The sequence below is a fragment of the Haliotis asinina genome, chromosome 5 (assembly GCF_037392515.1).
Source record: "Haliotis asinina isolate JCU_RB_2024 chromosome 5, JCU_Hal_asi_v2, whole genome shotgun sequence".
Taxonomy (NCBI): Eukaryota; Metazoa; Mollusca; class Gastropoda; order Lepetellida; family Haliotidae; genus Haliotis; species Haliotis asinina.
Window position 1 is genome coordinate 78537240 of NC_090284.1, and position 21433 is coordinate 78558672.

Consider the following 21433-nt stretch of genomic DNA (forward strand, 5'->3'; position numbering starts at 1 on the left):
ACTGATGTTGGCATTTTTGTAAGCCTATGAAGTGCTATCACAGTCGGTCAGGGAACTGATGTTGGCATCTTTGTAAGCCTGTGAAGTGCTATCACAGACGGTCGGGGAACTGATGTTGGCATCTTTGTAAGCCTATGAAGTGCTATCACAGTCGGTCTGGGAACTGATGTTGGCATCTTTGTAAGCCTGTGAAGTGCTATCACAGACGGTCGGGGAACTGATGTTGGCATCTTTGTAAGCCTATGAAATGCTATCACAGTCGGTCGGGGAACTGATGTTGGCATCTTTGTAAGCCTATGAAGTGCTATCACAGTCGGTCGGGGAACTGATGTTGGCATCTTTGTAAGCCTGTGAAGTGCTATCACAGACGGTCGGGGAACTGATGTTGGCATCTTTGTAAGCCTGTGAAGTGCTATCACAGTCGATCGGGGAACTGATGTTGGCATCTTTGTAAGCCTATGAAGTGCTATCACAGTCGGTCGGGGAACTGATGTTGGCATCTTTGTAAGCCTATGAAGTGCTATCACAGTCGGTCGGGGAACTGATGCTGGCATCTTTGTAAGCCTGTGAAGTGCTATCACAGTCGGTCGGGGAACTGATGTTGGCATCTTTGTAAGCCTGTGAAGTGCTATCACAGTCGGTCGGGGAACTGATGTTGGCATCTTTGTAAGCCTGTGAAGTGCTATCACAGTCGGTCGGGGAACTGATGTTGGCATTTTTGTAAGCCTATGAAGTGCTATCACAGTCGGTCGGGGAACTGATGTTGGCATCTTTGTAAGCCTATGAAGTGCTATCACAGTCGGTCGGGGAACTGATGTTGGCATTTTTGTAAGCCTATGAAGTGCTATCACAGTCGGTCGGGGAACTGATGTTGGCATCTTTGTAAGCCTGTGAAGTGCTATCACAGTCGGTCGGGGAACTGATGTTGGCATCTTTGTAAGCCTATGAAGTGCTATCACAGTCGGTCGGGGAACTGATGTTGGCATTTTTGTAAGCCTATGAAGTGCTATCACAGTCGGTCAGGGAACTGATGTTGGCATCTTTGTAAGCCTGTGAAGTGCTATCACAGACGGTCGGGGAACTGATGTTGGCATCTTTGTAAGCCTATGAAGTGCTATCACAGTCGGTCTGGGAACTGATGTTGGCATCTTTGTAAGCCTGTGAAGTGCTATCACAGACGGTCGGGGAACTGATGTTGGCATCTTTGTAAGCCTATGAAGTGCTATCACAGTCGGTCGGGGAACTGATGTTGGCATCTTTGTAAGCCTATGAAGTGCTATCACAGTCGGTCGGGGAACTGATGCTGGCATCTTTGTAAGCCTATGAAGTGCTATCACAGTCGGTCGGGGAACTGATGTTGGCATCTTTGTAAGCCTGTGAAGTGCTATCACAGTCGGTCGGGGAACTGATGTTGGCATCTTTGTAAGCCTGTGAAGTGCTATCACAGTCGGTCGGGGAACTGATGTTGGCATTTTTGTAAGCCTATGAAGTGCTATCACAGTCGGTCGGGGAACTGATGCTGGCATCTTTGTAAGCCTATGAAGTGCTATCACAGTCGGTCGGGGAACTGATGTTGGCATCTTTGTAAGCCTATGAAGTGCTATCACAGTCGGTCGGGGAACTGATGTTGGCATCTTTGTAAGCCTGTGAAGTGCTATCACAGTCGGTCGGGGAACTGATGTTGGCATCTTTGTAAGCCTGTGAAGTGCTATCACAGTCGGTCGGGGAACTGATGTTGGCATCTTTGTAAGCCTATGAAGTGCTATCACAGTCGGTCGGGGAACTGATGTTGGCATCTTTGTAAGCCTATGAAGTGCTATCACAGTCGGTCGGGGAACTGATGTTGGCATCTTTGTAAGCCTATGAAGTGCTATCACAGTCGGTCGGGGAACTGATGTTGGCATCTTTGTAAGCCTGTGAAGTGCTATCACAGTCGGTCGGGGAACTGATGTTGGCATCTTTGTAAGCCTATGAAGTGCTATCACAGTCGGTCGGGGAACTGATGCTGGCATCTTTGTAAGCCTATGAAGTGCTATCTTTACTTTGTAATCTACTCCATCTATCATGGCCAGGCATGTATTTTCTGGGCTCAAAGCACTGACAGTACTGTAACCACTGCCGGACACATTTGCAAACCTTGATGCCATGTTTGTTTACACTGTAAAAGTAGTCCACAACATTTGCATATGACCTCTCCGATTTGCATTGATATCCATATATGACCCCAAATGGATACCGAAAATATCCGTTGGCTTTATCCTGCCGCGAACACTCTCCATTGCATGATAAGACCAGATAATAGAGAGATAGTGCCTGAGTATTAGACAAAATGCATCCCAGAGTAGCTCCAGTTCAGTTGGCTGATTTTCTTCTTTGCAGGTCGAGGTCTGTGCAGCCTCAAGAAGCTGCGTACACTGAGACTCGACAGCAACCACCTGCTACGTCTCGAGACAAGTGACCTTGTAGCATGTGTTCAGATCACTGTGCTAGACATCAGCTCCAACATGCTGGACAACCTCTCCGTAAGGATGTTTGCAAACATGTAAACTCTCTCTGGTCATGATTCTTTACTGAGTCTCAGTCTGAAGTCATCTAGGAACTTTCCACTTCAATAGCAGACCAGCTTCCTAGTCTGCATTTCTATAGGGTAAATCTGCTCATCTGTATAGCATACCTTGAACTACCTATATATATAGCAGGCCGTGAACTACCTGTATACACAACAGACCTTGAAGTACCTGTATATATTTCAACCTGTGACAACCTGTATTTATTGTTGGCTTTGATTTGCCTGTATGTTTGCTGGCCTTGAACTACCTGTGTCTAAAGCAGGCCTTGGACTACATGTATATATTGCAGGTCTTGAACTATCTGTATATATTGTGGTCCTTGAACTACATCTATATATTGCTGGCCTTTAACTACCTGTATATATTGCAGGTGTTGAGCTACCTGCATATATTGTGGACCTTCAACTACCTGTATATATTGCAGGCCTTGAACTACTTACCAAATCTGGAGGAGCTCTCTGCCTCCAACAACCGACTTCGCAAGGTTACAGATATGCAGCGATGTAAGAAGCTACAGGAGGTGGATCTTTCTGGAAACAGGATCTCTGATCTCAGTGGTCTTGCAGGTCTACCTCACTTACAGGTGAGATACTAGATGCAATTTGCTATAGATGTAGAACTGCATTATGTAACCCATTGTTTTAAATGTGAATATCTCCATGGAGGTGCAAGTACTTAAATGATATTGTTTGATTTTGATGACTTGAAGGTGCATGAGATGATGATGTTGTATTGATGTTTGTGACTGACAGATGATGGCAGTAGAGACAGATCTAGTTGCTTCATTACAACATTATGTTACGCTTAAAACCTACATTATGTCAGACTTGGTATTTGAGTTTATAAGGAAACCTGCTCACAGTGACTGCCTAGCTTCAGACCTGGAATTAGCTGTGAGTTTCACTTTCAGATTCACAGATCTAGCAAAAAATGAATTGAAATCCAATTTTATTGCGGGACTGGTTATGTGATCAGAAAATCACATGGCTTTGTTATAGGCTGCCTAAACATTCAAAGAAGCTCTAAATACAGTTCAAGGATTTGATGCCAGATTTGAGCTCGAATCTGAATTTCAACTGTGTAGCAGTGCCCCAGAGAAGATTGATTTATTCAAGGATAGGAACCTGTAATTCAGTGTAATGCCGGAAGCTTTGCCATTGGAAATGTTCTCCTCCAAGATGGAAAACCAGCAGCATACACCTCCAAGGCTTTCATCCCTACATAACAGAAGGTACCTGTACAAAGTCCCCACTACCTGCATACATGAGACAGCACACAGTGATGCTGAGCTAGTGTCATGAGACCTTACCATCACATACCAACGTGAGACCTCACCATCATATACCAACATGAGACGTTACCATTGTGTACAGTCATGAGACCTTACCATCATATACCAACATGAGACGTTACCATTGTGTACAGTCATGAGACCTTACCATCATATACGAACATGAGACGTTACTGTTGTGTACAGTCATGAGACCTTACCGTCATATACCAGCATGAGGCGTTACTGTTGTGTACTGTCATGAGACCTTGCCATTGTGTACAGTCATGAGACCTTACTGTTGTGAACAGTCATGAGACCATGAGACCTTACCGTTATGTACAGTCGTGGGAACTTACGGTTGTGTGCGGTCTTGATAGCTTACGGTTGTGTATGGTCATGAGACCTTACCATTGTGTACAGTCATGAGACCTTACCATTGTGTACAGTCATGGGATCTTACCATTGTGTATGGTCTTGATACCTTACCGTTGTGTATGGTCTTGAGACCTTACCATTGTGTACAGTCATGAGACCTTACCACAGTGTACCATCGTGAGATGAGACCTTACTGTTGTGTACAGTCATGAGACCTTACTGTTGTGTACAGTCATGAGACCATGAGACCTTACCATTGTGTACAGTCATGAGACCTTACTGTTGTGTACAGTCATGGGATCTTACCATTGTGTACAGTCACGAGACCTTACCGTTGTGTATGGTCTTGAGACCTTACCATTGTGTACAGTCATGAGACCTTACCACAGTGTACCATCATGAAATGAGACCTTACCGTTGTGTACAGTCATGAGACCTTACCGTTGTGTACAGTCATGAGACCTTACCACAGTGTACCATCGTGAGATGAGACCTTACTGTTGTGTACAGTCATGAGACCTTACTGTTGTGTACAGTCATGAGACCATGAGACCTTACCACTGTGTACAGTCATGAGACCTTACCGTTGTGTACAGTCATGAGACCTTACCACAGTGTATCGTCGTGAGATGAGACCTTACCGTTGTGTACGGTCTTGAAACCTTACAGTCATATACTGTCATGAGACCTTAAAATCACACAGTCATGAAATCCGGCAGCTAGAGAAAGGTAGGTCCACTTTTGGGCTGATTCTAACATCTGTCACACCTTCTGGATAACCAGACAAGTCTCTTGTTGTTCCTCCTTGATGTTTTCCTATATCTTATGTAGAAAGGTTGGATTGGTAGATAAACTTTTTTGCCGTCTTCTATGAACTTGCGAAAGCACAGCAAATAGAGTTCAAGAAATAGGCAAGGGATCTGGTATTGCCAGATCTCTCCAGGATTTGTTTTTCTTGGATGGAAAACAAGACACAGGGAGACTTCTCCAGCAGGGTCTTGAAAACTTCAGCCATGTTGAAAGTTGTCTTTGTTTGTGGCTCGGGGTCTATACTACCTCAGATTCTCTTATACCTGGCTTGCGATATATGGTATTTCCTACTCCTTTCCCAAGGGTACAAACAACCTGATCAGATGTTGTTTTTTTTGTATCATTACACCTGCAATATCTCGAATTGGAGTGCACTTCCAGCGGAATTTATAGAAACATTCTTTGTCCTCCGGAACTAGATTTGCACAAAATGCTGCCTTTTTTTTGTGGCTGTGGGGGGTTGCAGTGGCCTTTTGGAGGTTCTTAGGCCATGGAAGTGAAAGGCACTGCAGGATGATTTTCTATATTGTGATGCCATGGAGGTGAGGAAAGCCTGGAACTTTGATGTTCTCAACTGCCCATCCTGTTTTTGTATGAGTGGAAGTTTGAATGTCTTTTTATATTAAAGGTCAACTGTTTTATTTGTCCAGCTTGACACTTTCAGGGAGATTTGTTCAAACTGTTTTTCTAGATTAGGTGTTTAATTTGTATGACATCTGTATTTGTATGACATTTATGTGAATCACATGCCTCAACCAATCAAACATTTATGTGAATCACATGCATCAACCAGTCAAACATTTATGTGAATCACAACCATCAACCAGTCAAACATTTATGTGAATCACAACCATCAACGAATCAAACATTCATGTGAATCACATCCATCAACGAATCAAATGTTTATATGTGAATCACATGCCTCAACCAATCAAACATGTATGTGAATCACATGCCTCAACCAATCAAACATGTATGTGAATCACAACCATCAAACATACATATGTACTACATCCATCCACCAATCAAACATACATATTCACAATGGAGGATGCTAGCATCTACTCAGTAGCCAGAATGTGGTGCATGGTGGATCGACAGCTCAGCAGCTATAACCCTCACCCTAATGGTGGCTTTAGTTTATCAGTTCAGCAGCCATGATCCTCACCCTAGTGGTGGCTTTAATGTATCAGTTCAACAACTATGAACTTCTCCCTGATGGTGGCTTTAATGTATCAGTTCAGCAGCTATGACCTTCTCCCTGATGGTGGCTTTAATGTATCAGTTCAGCAACTATGACCTTCTCCCTGATGGTGGCTTTAATGTATCAGTTCAGCAGCTATGACCTTCTCCCTGATAGTGGCTTTAATGTATCAGTTCAGCAGCTATGACCTTCTCCCTGATGGTGGCTTTAATGTATCAGTTCAACAGCTATGACCTCCCTGATGGTGGCTTTAATGTATTAGTTCAACAGCTATGACCTTCTTCCTGATGGTGGCTTTAATGTATCAGTTCAGCAGCTATGACCTTCTTCCTGATGGTGGCTTTAATGTATCAGTTCAGCAGCTATGACCTTCTCCCTGATGGTGGCTTTAATGTATCAGTTCAGCAACTATGACCTTCTCCCTGATGGTGGCTTTAATGTATCAGTTCAGCAGCTATGACCTTCTCCCTGATAGTGGCTTTAATGTATCAGTTCAGCAGCTATGACCTTCTCCCTGATGGTGGCTTTAATGTATCAGTTCAACAGCTGTGACCTCCCTGATGGTGGCTTTAATGTATCAGTTCAACAGCTATGACCTTCTCCCTGATAGTGGCTTTAATGTATCAGTTCAGCAGCTATGACCTTCTCCCTGATGGTGGCTTTAATGTATCAGTTCAGCAGCTATGACCTTCTCCTTGATGGTGGCTTTAATGTATCAGTTCAGCAACTATGACCTTCTCCCTGATGGTGGCTTTAATGTATCAGTTCAGCAGCTATGACCTTCTCCCTGATAGTGGCTTTAATGTATCAGTTCAGCAGCTATGACCTTCTCCCTGATGGTGGCTTTAATGTATCAGTTCAGCAGCTATGACCTTCTCCCTGATAGTGGCTTTAATGTATCAGTTCAGCAGCTATGACCTTCTCCCTGATGGTGGCTTTAATGTATCAGTTCAACAGCTGTGACCTCCCTGATGGTGGCTTTAATGTATCAGTTCAACAGCTATGACCTTCTCCCTGATGGTGGCTTTAATGTATCAGTTCAGCAGCTATGACCTTCTCCCTGATGGTGGCTTTAATGTATCAGTTCAACAGCTATGACCTTCTCCTTGATGGTGGCTTTAATGTATCAGTTCAGCAGCTATGACCTTCTCCCTGATGGTGGCTTTAATGTATCAGTTCAGCAGCTATGACCTTCTCCCTGATAGTGGCTTTAATGTATCAGTTCAGCAGCTATGACCTTCTCCCTGATGGTGGCTTTAATGTATCAGTTCAGCAGCTATGACCTTCTCCCTGATAGTGGCTTTAATGTATCAGTTCAGCAGCTATGACCTTCTCCCTGATGGTGGCTTTAATGTATCAGTTCAACAGCTGTGACCTCCCTGATGGTGGCTTTAATGTATCAGTTCAACAGCTATGACCTTATCCCTGATGGTGGCTTTAATGTATCAGTTCAGCAGCTATGACCTTCTCCCTGATGGTGGCTTTAATGTATCAGTTCAGCAACTATGACCTTCTCCCTGATGGTGGCTTTAATGTATCAGTTCAACAGCTGTGACCTCCCTGATGGTGGCTTTAATGTATCAGTTCAGCAGCCATGACCTTCTCCCTGATGGTGGCTTTAATGTATTAGCTCAGCAGCTATGACCCTCACCCAGGTGCCCACCTTCTAAATGACATTGTGTAATTATAGCTCAGCCACTGCTACTACCAAGACAGTTGGTAGTCGAGACTGGTAACTGTGTGTATCTCTCTGATAAGTGTAAATTGGAATGGCTCTATATTTGTGATTACACTTTCTTAGTACAGGTTGGGGTTGAGTCCTATCTGAGATTCATACTTATGACCTCTGAATGAGACACCTGATCGCCAGCACACCATTTACAGACAAGTACACAAAGTCCATAGTCTAGCTGTCAGACTCACATTTTGGTGGAAGTCACTGTCTCTGAATTAGTTAGACAACTCACTGTGTGCTGGTACTCAACCCCAAAAGTACTAGAATCTGTACTTTACTAAAGTGTAATTCTAAATTTTACATATGTTAACACTTGACCACTTTCTAAATGGCATTGTGTAATCACAAAGCAGCATGTTGTGAGATTTTGTTATTGGTGCTGATCATGTGTTCTTTGTATTTTGAACCAGTGTTTTATGCAACAGAGGTGAGAATTTATATAAAGTTGGTACCTGCCACATTCTTTACATACCATATAGTTTGGTGTTGTAATGTTAACATTAAGGAACTTCATACATGCCAGTAAATAAATATATTTATTACAGCATTTCAGAAGCCTGAACACCCCATATTTCTGCCCCATACAAAAATATTGATTCAATCTGCGCATTGAAAAAACATCATTGGTGATATTGGTGCTAATGGGTAGGGTGATGAAAGAAAAAAATGTTTGTTTGCTTTTGCTGATATTAAGACGATATCATGTTCTACCCATTTTCAATGAACAGTGAAAAAGTACTCTGAATTATTTGTGTTTGGAAACTATTTGCATTGAAATGTCATTATGGGACCATTTTTCATCCTTATCGACTTGACCACACCTTCTAACTTAACACAGTATTTGACTTATCATTTTAACATCTAATTTCCATTGTTTGCACTAGTTGTCCAAAATGTCCAACTGGTTCTGCAGTCTAAGTAAACATAGTCTCAGTGTTATTCATTATACTCCTTTGCTGAGTCTAACAAACCCAAGAAGGAGATCTTGTCAGGTAACCTTGAGTGACCTATGTCCAATCATGGCTGAACAGATTTAACCAATCAGACAATGGCTACTGTTTAGGGTTTGGTGGGACTTACAAATTTCCCCAGTCACTGACACTGATCCCTCAAGAAACGCAAACTGTCATCCTTGAATATTGACAAAAACGCTATTTTCAGCAACTTTTACTGTCTGTTGACAGTTCTGTAGCGTGCTTCATGTGCATCACTCGATGTAAAAGTTCAAAAGGTATGTGAGAATGTCCCTTTTATGAATTTGGTAAGTTGTGTTGTGATTGGTCAGTCTCAATGGTTAGCTGACATGACCTCCTACTAGGGTTTAGTACACAAAGTAATGTGTGTAATGAATAATACTGACACTCATTTTCCTTTGACTGATTTGTTCTGTAAACCTACTACTGAGTCATTGCCAGCAAACAGTAACACCTCCAAAATATCAGGATATAGTTGTTCACTGTTTGCCTCTATGAATTACTTAATTTTATGATTAATTAATGAAGAAGAAAACATGAATAGGACTTAGCAAACACCCTTGCTGCACACCCAATGGGCACTCAAAATAGTCAGAGCATTGCCCATTGATACATATTGCAATTGCCTGCAATGAAATAATATGGTCAGATTTAGAATAAATTTCCTGACACCAACTAATGTTTCAGGGATTTTATCTCTAGTGTTTAATGTTTTTGTTGAGGATAGATGTAAACAATGTGCCAGTACTACTCATTAGAGATATGTCTTTCTCGGACGTGTAGCAACACTTCACAAAAAACATGATCTTGATGTTGTTTCAGATACTTGATGTTTCTAATAACCAGCTAACCAGTCTGCGCAGTCTTGGAAAACTCAGGTACATTTCATAGCATAGACTATCATGGTGTCTCCTGGCATGCCCAGGTATAGTCTACAGGTAACACACCTGTTGTCAGCTGTTTTACACCTGCACGTAACCATTCTTCAAAACAGTCAAACAAATCACATAGTAGTAATAACTGATGATGTTGGTTTGATGTTCCTACTTACAAAGATTTCCAGTTATTGAAGTTGTTTGAGATGTACACTTACTTGTTTTGTTTCAAATATCTGAGTCCTGATGTTGTTTCAGATCTCTGAGTACTGATGTTGTTTCAGATCTCTGAGTCCTGATGTTGTTTCAGATCTCTGAGTCCTGACATTGTTTCAGATCTCTCAGTACTGGTATTGTTTCAGATCTCTAAGTACTGATATTGTTTCAGATCTCTGAGTACTGATATTGTTTCAGATCTCTGAGTTCTGATGTTGTTTCAGATCTCTGAGTACTGGTATTGTTTCAGATCTCTGAGTTTGATGTTGTTTCAGATCTCTGAGTACTGATATTGTTTCAGATCTCTGAGTACTGATATTGTTTCAGATCTCTGAGTACTGATGTTGTTTCAGATCTCTGAGTCCTGATGTTGTTTCAAATCTCTGAGTACTGATATTGTTTCAAATCTCTGAGTTTGATGTTGTTTCAGATCTCTGAGTACTGATGTTGTTTCAGATCTCTCAGTACTGATGTTGTTTCAGATCTCTCTGTACTGATGTTGTTTCAGATCTCTTGAGGACCTGAATGTGTCCCATAACAAACTGAGTGAGCTGTCCTACTTTGGCCAGATCCTTCCTCGACTTCAGATTCTCAATATCTGTGATAATTCCTTGGACACCTGGCAGGATGTGGTAAGTGTCCCCTTATTTGACTCACCATGCTCACCTGACTCACTTGACTTACCTGATGCAGTTCTTGAAAGGAATGTAGGAGTCATCCTAATATACCACCTGACAAAGGGGCAAAGAATAGCCCAGAAACGTCGTGATAACAATAAAGAAGAAGTTGACATCCATAACATTTTGTCATATATTGACTTACCTGACTTACCAAACTTACACCAAAACTCACCAAATGTAACAGACACACTAAACTTACTAGACACTTTAGACTTCAGTTAGTGTATGTGCTCCCATGGTGACTTCTGTGTGTGTATGTGAGTTCCCATTGTGACTTCAGTGTGTCCATGTGTTCCTGTTGTGACTTCAGTGTGTCCATGTGTTCCTGTTGTGACTTCAGTGTGTGTATGTGGACCGATTGTGACTTCAGTGTGTGTATGTGGACCGATTGTGACTTCAGTGTGTGTATGTGGACTGATTGTGACTTCAGTGTGTGTATGTGGACCGATTGTGACTTCAGTGTGTGTATGTGGACCGATTGTGACTTCAGTGTGTCCATGTGTTCCTGTTGTGACTTCAGTGTGTGTATGTGGACCGATTGTGACTTCAGTGTGTGTATGTGGACCGATTGTGACTTCAGTGTGTGTATGTGGACCGATTGTGACTTCAGTGTGTGTATGTGGACCGATTGTGACTTCAGTGTGTCCATGTGTTCCTGTTGTGACTTCAGTGTGTCCATGTGTTCCTGTTGTGACTTCAGTGTGTGTATGTGGACCGATTGTGACTTCAGTGTGTGTATGTGGACCGATTGTGACTTCAGTGTGTGTATGTGGACCGATTGTGACTTCAGTGTGTGTATGTGGACCGATTGTGACTTCAGTGTGTCCATGTGTTCCTGTTGTGACTTCAGTGTGTGTATGTGGACCGATTGTGACTTCAGTGTGTGTATGTGGACCGATTGTGACTTCAGTGTGTGTATGTGGACCGATTGTGACTTCAGTGTGTGTATGTGGACCGATTGTGACTTCAGTGTGTGTATGTGGACCGATTGTGACTTCAGTGTGTATGTGTTCCCATTGTGACTTTACTGAATGTATATGCAGTGTTCACGATAGTGTTTCAAAGTAACAGGACATGAGGTCCTGTTACGTTTCAGATGTCGTCTGACCCACTGAAAATTCACAGGACCCACAGAATTCAGTTAAACAAATATTTTAGATTTGAAATTATTAACAGTATATAATAACAAACATAAGATTTGTAAACAGCAAACAAGTGTCACATGCCACAAATAACTTCACACAAAGACATTGTGAAATATTCAGTCAGACACTGGGGCTGGCGGGTTGGTGATTTCTGTCTGACCACTGGCAAATCTGCCAGATTTGTCAGAGGGTCAGACACTATTCGTGAACACTGTATATGTGTTCCATTGTGACTTCAGTGTGTGTATGTGTTCCATTGTGACTTCAGTGTGTGTATGTGGACCCATTGTGATTTCACTTAGTGTGTATGTGTGTTCCCATTGTGGTTTCAGTGTGTGTGTGTGTGTGTGTGTGTGTGTGTGTGTGTGTGTGTGTGTGTGTGTGTGTGTGTGTGTGTGTGTGTGTTCAGTTGTGACTTCAATGTATGTACATGCGTTCTCACTGTGACTTCAGTGTGTGCATGCATGTTCTCATTGTGACTTCAGTGTGTGCATGCATGTTCTCATTGTGATTTCAGTGTGCATTTGTGTGTTTCTATTGTGACTTTAGTGTGTCTATGTGTGTTCCCATTGTGACCTCAGTGTGTGTATGTGTGTTCCCATTGCAACCTCAATGTGTGTATGTCTGTTCTAATTGTGACTTCAGTGAGTGCAAGTATGCTTCACTGACAATTAAGTGAGTTTATATGTGTTCCCATCATGACTTCAGTGAGTGTAATATTGTGTGTTCCCATTGTAGCTTCAGAGAATGTGTGTGTTTTCCATTGTGACTTCAGTGTGTTTATGTGTTCCCACTGTGACCTTGGTATGTGTATGTGTTCCCATTGTGACTTCAGTGTGTGTATGTGTTCCCATTGTGACTTCAGTGTGTGTATGTGTGTTCCATTGTGACTTCAGTGAGCGTGTGTGTGGTCAAAATGTGACTTTAGTGTTTGGATGTGTTTCCGACTGGGGCTTCAGTGTAATTATGTGTGTTTCCATTGTGACTTCAATCTCTTTATGTGTGTTCCCATTTTAGCTTCAGTGTATGTGTGTTCCTATTGTTGTTTCAGTGTGTGTATGTGTGTTCTCATTGTGACTTCAATGTGTTTATGTGTTCCATTGTGGCATAAGTGTGTGGATATGTGTCCTTATTGTGATTCAATGTGTGCATATGTGTTCCAGTGTGACCTGGGGATGATGAAGGAACTTGTGGAGATCTCTCTGAGTGGAAACCCAGTAACTATGGAGGATGGAGAAATGCCCCATTACCACTACACAATACAAACAGTGGTGCCTAACATAGAGGTTGTGGATGGGGTAGGTTCATCCGTCTGTATCATTCTATTATATGGTCTCTGTTCCCAGTAGGTCTTTGATTACAAAATATATATGTTTTGTTCGTTAACTTCCAGGCACATGTGAAGCGCCAGAGTGTAAAGTCTGCTCCACTCATGCGACCAATGTCGGCATCTAGCAGTAAGTAGAACACATCTTCACTACAATGTAATACCCATGTAATAGTGATGATGATAACATTACACTCGTTTACGATGATAACATTAAACATGATGTCTTTATGATGATAACATTATACATGTTGTGTTGCTGATCATAACATTACACATGATGATGATAGCATGACACATGATGATGATAGGATGACACATGATGATGACAACATTACACATGTTGATGATAGCATTACACAGCATTACACATGTTCACGATAGCATTACACATGTCGATGATAACATTACACATGATGATGATAGCATTACACATATTAATGATAGCATTACACATGATGATGACAGCATTACACATGTTGATGATAACATTACACGGCATTAAACATGATGATGACAGCATTACACATGATGATGACAGCATTACACATGTTGATGACATCATTACACATGTTCATGATAGCATTACACATGATGATGATAGCATCACACATGATGATGACATCATTACACATGTTGATGACAGCATTACACATGATGATGATAGCATTACACATGATGATGACATCATTACACATGTTGATGATAGCATTACACATGATGATGATAGCATGACACATGTTGGTGATAGCATTACACATGATGATGATGGCATTACACATGATGATGATGGCATTACACATGTTAATGATAGCATTACACATGATGATGATGGCATTACACATGATGATGATGGCATTACACATGTTGATGATGGCATTACACATGATGATGATAGCATTACACATGTTGATGATAGCATTATACAGCATAACACACGTTCACGATAGCATTACACATGTTGATGATAGCATTACACATGATGATGATGGCATTACACATGTTGATGACAGCATTACACATGATGATGATAGCTTTGCACATGTTGTGTTTATGATGATAACATTACATATGTTGTGTTTATGATGATAACATTACATATGTTGTGTTTAAGATGATAACCTTACAAATGTTGTGTTTACTATGATAACATGATACATGTTATGTTGATGATGATAACATTACAGTTGTGTTGCTGAAGATAGCATTATACATTATGTGTTGATGATGATAACATTGTACATGTGGTGTTGGTAGTGACAAATTACACGTGATGATGATAACAGATGTTTTGTTTGGTGAAGATGTGTACATAGTGTGTTGATGACGATATCATAAGTTATTGTTACTCGTGTTGTAGTTGTCAGTGTGCGACAGATGGACACACAACTGAAGGCATATGCTGAGGAATTCAAGTCTCTTGAGAAGAGTATTGCAGACAAGTAGGTCAACTTATATCAGGATAATTTCTTCCTAACTACATACTGACGTCTTCAAATACTTGACTATGTATAGACCGACGTACACATTGTGAACACACTTCTGACATGATTCAGGATGTCGTATACATTATACTGGGTTTTGGTTATAAACTTTCAACCTGCTTAAGTTTAAAGTAACTGGCTTTTTTGTATAAAAAGACTTGGATGGACATGTAATATTTTCGTAGATTTGAGTCCCTGCGGAGTACCTGTGAGACGCTACCTGTATCAGTGCCTGAATCGACATCTAGTCTCCAGTCTCCCACCAGTTGCCGCCCAAACAGCAGAAGGTAGGTCTTGTTGCTTCCATTCATAGTGCAACTAACAAGAAACATGGAATGAACACTTTAGGTCACCAAAATAAAATTAGTATAATAACAATTAGTGCAGTAAGATATGCTGATGTTCCTTACGATACTGAAACAACAACACAGAAGTTGGAGGAATCAAACTAAAAGTGCTTTATGGTTCAACTTGCCGAACCCAGGTGCCTCCAGCCACACTCTTCGGGCGATAGGGAGAGAGTGATTATCATGGCCAAACTACTGACCATGTGCACGGGAGGGGAGGCTACTCGTGGCTGAGTTTAATTTTTATGTTCGCTTCTTTTAGAAGGGAACTTGAAGGGATTTCAGGTGTTCCACTACCTTCGCTAGGAAGAGGAGAGAAGAAATTAAGCATGAGTCAGGATAAGGACAAAATCTATATACTACTGTACTTCAGAGACTGTAACTGTCCTATATGGTGAAGTTATTGAAAACTAATTGCTAAAGCAGAATTTATTTATTATTTACTGAAATACTCATTAAACTGAATTTGCTGACATACATGAAATACTGAAACATCCTAATTATCTGAAATATTTAAAATACAGAAGTTAGTTAGTATCGTTAAACTACTACAATAAACAAACTGTTCAAACTGCTGAAACCTCTTCAAATACTGTCGATATGGTCAAATTTCTGAAAGTAAAATGAAAAAATAACAGCAAGAAAGTGTTGCAGAGCATTGCATAGGGGTTTAACAAATTATCATATTTTTAATCTACCTTATCATAGGGCTTATGCATATTACCTCAAGCATCGCTTAGAAGAGATCAGACAGTCGTTGATATGCCATTCTACCGAATGGCTACCTCATGTATCGACGAGTGTATAGGAACGGAAGTGACGTCATCTCTTTGTCTGTGCATGCACAAGGAATCCAAAACTTCACTTTTGCTTCAAGCGTCTTACCTGTCAGACGTGATTTTTGTTTGATTATGCTATTTTGCTACTTACTTTGTCTTAAAGTTGTTTTTTGCTCTGGTAGGTATGGTTTTTCTACCTTTTCTCTTATTGATGGTGAAGATTACAGTAATTTATCTTCACTTACCTGGCTACCTCGTGTTTTTGCCTCGTGGCGATATCTCCCAGTTTCCATGTTGTTTATCCATTCTTCCTTGCACATGCTGGACCCCAGTCTGTCTTCCTTGCCAGTGTGTGTTGTTGTGCACATAACATTGCTTAAATATCCGTTTGTCGCTAGTTTTTTACGCTCTGTGTAATTCAGTGGGGGCAGCCATTTTGGTTGTGTACACTATGCTGTCTCATCTATGCGTGTTGCAGCTTTGCTATGACCTGGCATTTTTGCACACTCTGCAAGGTGCAGAAGTCTGCAAAGGATCCCCACTCCTGGTGTCCGGACTGTGCTACTGGTAATTGTACTTTTGATGATCAATGCCATCATTGCTCATCTCTCCATATTCAGGAATTCAAGGCCTATCTGTTGGCAAAAAGGAAGCAATTCACTCAGAGGAAAAGGAAAATGTCGTCCCCTGCTTCATCTCTGGGATCACGGTCATCGCTTGCTCGGATGCCGGAGAACCACTCATCAACATCAGCGACTCCGGTGCCCCCATCGACATTTCCTCTACCTACTACGGAGCCGACACTTTCACCACAGCGCTCCTCGGATTCTTTCATCGATCTCTCCCACCCGGACGCTCTCACTCACCCTGAGGTGCAGATGCTTTTGAGAACTCTTTTGCTACCAAGCACTGATCCAGTGCCATCACCAGCATGGCTCTCTATGTGTCATCTACTCTTCCGACGCTGACGCTGATGCTGACGCCTGTGGCTGCTCCCTTGGATGCTTAATTTTCTACAGCAGCAATGTTCCTATGCCTGTTCCGATGCTAACATCATCGGCACCTCCATCCACCGCTCCTTTGTCAGTGCCTACATCTATACCGGCACCTATGGGGTCTTACAGAATTCCCAAGCGCATGCCTACTGCTACACTCTCTAGGTAAGTATGTTACAAAAACTTATGGAAAAGCATGCTAGGCGCTTAGAAGAGGAACGCTTCTGGTGTGATAGGCGGTCTCGCTCCAGTACTCTAATTCCCGTCTACGCTCCGCTTGGCACTGTCGTCGTTTTTGCCTTGTCAGTCGTCGGATAAGGATAGGCATTCCAGATCGCCGGCTTACTCCAAACACATACGCTGTTCTCGCTCCCGGACACTGCCATCTCACCATTCACCATGGCGTCTCAGATCGCACTCCCCTGACACTCGTCTTGGTTCTGGTGTGGAGCCTCGGAGGTTGACTTTTGCTGCTGGCCTTCAACATCAGAGTCATACAGTATCATGGGACGACATGGAGGAAAGATTCTTCTCACCTGATTACAACGAGGAGGCACCTGAGGACTCGGATGACGGGGTCACCTATCTACCTCCAGCTGCGGTGTATGATTGGATTGCTGACAGGCTCCCGGATTGTCCCTCTCCATCTCCTGGCATGGATGATCAGAAAGCTATTCGTTTTTCACCAGAATTACTGATTCCTCCGCATCCGATGGTGGCAGACGCGATTGCTTCTCTTGATGCGGACTTTGCCAAGCTATCTCTCTCTTCCACAGTCAAGGCTTCGAAGTCTAAGAAGGCGACTGTAAGATTCGCCGATAACGGGCAGCTCATGACGAATCTCTTAAATGCCTGGCTAGTTCTCCATAGAATTCATACAGAGTCCAGGACTCCAAGATGTTGGCCATTGACTCGAAGTTAAAGCGTATGCTTAAACCCATCTCAGCTTTAGCTTTGGCTACGTCAGCAGCTGCCTCACTGGGACCTCACTGAAGACAACACCTCTAGGGTGGATCATCTCTCGACGCTGTTCCAGTGGCAGGGGAAAGTATTACATGACTTGCTGGCACATCTGAGAACAGTGCTATGACTACGGCAGTTCGGCATTCAGGCTTCCTCGACCCTGTACATGGCAGGAAGAATTTATACGCAAGCTATTTAGGGTGCCTTTCTCATCATGTTATCTCTTCGATGACATGATCCCTGAGGTATATAGACAGCACACAGAGTTGACTAACACAGAAGTGTCGCTTTTAACTTTCGAAGCTCTAGGATCTGCTTTTCGTGGCCGTTCAGTCTCCAGAGGAAGAGGGAAGCGCTGTTACATCCCGAGACATGAATCAGTACGTTCAGCATAGGCAGAGGACGCGGCCGTGGTAGGGCCGACAATGATGGACAGCGCTGTGCGTGTGAGCGAACCCGGGAGCCTCCTACCATGGCAAGTAGGGGCAGAGGCAAGCGCCCCTACTCAGCTCGCTGAAGATTCCGTACCTCCCGCTCCCAGTTGTCCCGAATCTACCCACTCCTGTAGGTGGGAGACTAGAGATCTTCTGGAGAAACTGGATTTTTCTAGGGGGTCCATTCGTTACCAACATACTTCAGACTGGTAACAAGCTCCCCATTACCTCCAGAGGAAGAGGCATAATATGCATGCCCCCATTCAAGGAAGTCATCACTGTCAGCTGTATCATCTCTACATGTTTGGATGAGGCACATTCCATAGACTCGCTGAGTGCCAACACTCATGGATCCTGCGACGACAAACATTCATTGTTTGCATGCCACATTTATCAAAGACGCTGTCATTGTTCTTCCTCTTCATCAGATCTCATCATCATTTGCCATCTTTGGTGTATGTGGAGTCATTTATGAAATGACAACCTTTCCAGGGATGCACACAGATAGGAAGATTAGAGATCATTCATTGGACAGTGGCTGGCCTGTATCAGAGGGGATTCCTGCACTTCAGCAGGAAGGGTTGCCTACATGCTTCGTCAGACTACAGCTTCAGACACAGGTCATTATCAGTGTTGAACACAGATCTACATTCTTCACAGGATCATGCATACCTGCACAAAAGCATTCAGGGACTACAAACTATTCTACCAACGCATGCAGAATCTGTATACCAACATTCGCCGTTTGGAGCCAGAAGATTCCAACTTCAAAGAGGATACAATGATCTTATCTACACTACATACTTCGAAGAAGGATCAACAATTCATCTCCAAGTATCTGGCACTAACATCAAGTCGTCGTGCACCAGCAATGGAATTAACAAGATTATTTGTGACGCTTCATTGAACCCGGTGACTACAGTCACAGTCGTTTTACTGAGTTATCTATGCACGTGCTCATTCATGTATCTCCGGGACAAGCCAAACAGCAAAGTTCAGACAAGCCAGAATGCTAGCGAGGGAATCACCGACTGCACTAGATTTTACGATGATATTTTGGTGCAACAGATCTGCAATCTGATTTGTCCTTGAAAGACAACGTCTTGCACCAAATGCGGCCATTGGTCGCGTGTCAGGAAGTCATCTACAGATGTGAACAAACCTTTCAATGTTTGATTGTCTTCATGATGCAAAGAGATCTTCTTACAGCAGATTCAACATTGTTTATCTGGAGGCCTGCAGCAACATATGACAGTTCTGCTGTGACAGCCAGTCAGCTATAAATAGACGAGACATGGAGGACACCTCGGTCATAACTTACATCAACTAGTGGATGTCCAGGAGAAATACACTTTATCTCAACTAATGAATGTCTAGGAGAAATCACAGGAGAGTTTTAACTTGTCCCCCTCTATCTCAATAATGAATGTCTAGGAGAAATAACAGGAGAGTTTTAACTTGTCCCCCTCTATCTCAATAATGAATGTCTAGGAGAAATAACAGGAGAGTTTTATCTTGTCCCCCTCTATCTCAATAATGAATGTCTAGGAGAAATAACAGGAGAGTTTTAACTTGTCCCCCCTCTATCTCAATAATGAATGTCTAGGAGAAATAACAGGAGAGTTTTAACTTGTCCCCCTCTATCTCAATAATGAATGTCTAGGAGAAATAACAGGAGAGTTTTAACTTGTCCCCCTCTATCTCAATAATGAATGTCTAGGAGAAATAACAGGAGAGTTTTAACTTGTCCCCCTCTATCTCAATAATGAATGTCTAGGAGAAATAACAGGAGAGTTTTAACTTGTCCCCCTCTATCTCAATAATGAATGTCTAGGAGAAATAACAGGAGAGTTTTAACTTGTCCCCCTCTATCTCAATAATGAATGTCTAGGAGAAATAACAGGAGAGTTTTAACTTGTCCCCCTCTATCTCAATAATGAATGTCTAGGAGAAATAACAGGAGAGTTTTAACTTGTCCCCCCTCTATCTCAATAATGAATGTCAAGGAGAAATCACAGGAGAGTTTTAACTTGTCCCCCTCTATCTCAATAATGAATGTCTAGGAGAAATAGCAGGAGAGTTTTAACTTGTCCCCCTCTATCTCAATAATGAATGTCTAGGAGAAATAACAGGAGAGTTTTAACTTGTCCCCCTCTATCTCAATAATGAATGTCTAGGAGAAATCACATGCGAGTTTTAACTTGTCCCCCTCTATCTCAATAATGAATGTCTAGGAGAAATAACAGGAGAGTTTTAACTTGTCCCCCTCTATCTCAATAATGAATGTCTAGGAGAAATAACAGGAGAGTTTTAACTTGTCCCCCTCTATCTCAATAATGAATGTCTAGGAGAAATAACAGGAGAGTTTTAACTTGTCCCCCTCTATCTCAATAATGAATGTCTAGGAGAAATAACAGGAGAGTTTTAACTTGTCCCCCTCTATCTCAATAATGAATGTCTAGGAGAAATAACAGGAGAGTTTTAACTTGTCCCCCTCTATCTCAATAATGAATGTCTAGGAGAAATAACAGGAGAGTTTTAACTTGTCCCCCTCTATCTCAATAATGAATGTCTAGGAGAAATAACAGGAGAGTTTTAACTTGTCCCCCTCTATCTCAATAATGAATGTCTAGGAGAAATAACAGGAGAGTTTTAACTTGTCCCCCTCTATCTCAATAATGAATGTCTAGGAGAAATAACAGGAGAGTTTTAACTTGTCCCCCTCTATCTCAACTAATGGATGTCTAGGAGAAATAACAGGAGAGTTTTAACTTGTCCCCCTCTATCTCAATAATGAATGTCTAGGAGAAATAACAGGAGAGTTTTAACTTGTCCCCCTCTATCTCAATAATGAATGTCTAGGAGAAATAACAGGAGAGTTTTAACTTGTCCCCCCTCTATCTCAATAATGAATGTCTAGGAGAAATAACAGGAGAGTTTTAACTTGTCCCCCTCTATCTCAATAATGAATGTCTTGGAGAAATCACAGGAGAGTTTTAACTTGTCCCCCTCTATCTCAATAATGAATGTCTAGGAGAAATAACAGGAGAGTTTTAACTTGTCCCCCTCTATCTCAATAATGAATGTCTAGGAGAAATAACAGGAGAGTTTTAACTTGTCCCCCTCTATCTCAATAATGAATGTCTAGGAGAAATAACAGGAGAGTTTTAACTTGTCCCCCTCTATCTCAATAATGAATGTCTAGGAGAAATAACAGGAGAGTTTTAACTTGTCCCTCCTCTATCTC

General features: G+C 42.0%; 1 protein-coding gene across 1 annotated transcript in view; it reads left to right on the forward strand.

Annotated features, from left to right (window-relative positions):
• LOC137284342 (uncharacterized) overlaps window positions 1-21433 on the forward strand; it is a 53855-nt gene that overhangs the window by 16426 nt on the left and 15996 nt on the right. Inside the window, exons 7-14 of the mRNA XM_067816116.1 lie at window positions 2380-2522; window positions 2995-3153; window positions 9764-9819; window positions 10541-10664; window positions 13021-13155; window positions 13251-13314; window positions 14545-14626; window positions 14854-14955. Of these exons, the coding sequence (XP_067672217.1) occupies window positions 2380-2522; window positions 2995-3153; window positions 9764-9819; window positions 10541-10664; window positions 13021-13155; window positions 13251-13314; window positions 14545-14626; window positions 14854-14955 (865 nt within the window). The remainder of the gene's footprint in view (window positions 1-2379; window positions 2523-2994; window positions 3154-9763; window positions 9820-10540; window positions 10665-13020; window positions 13156-13250; window positions 13315-14544; window positions 14627-14853; window positions 14956-21433) is intronic.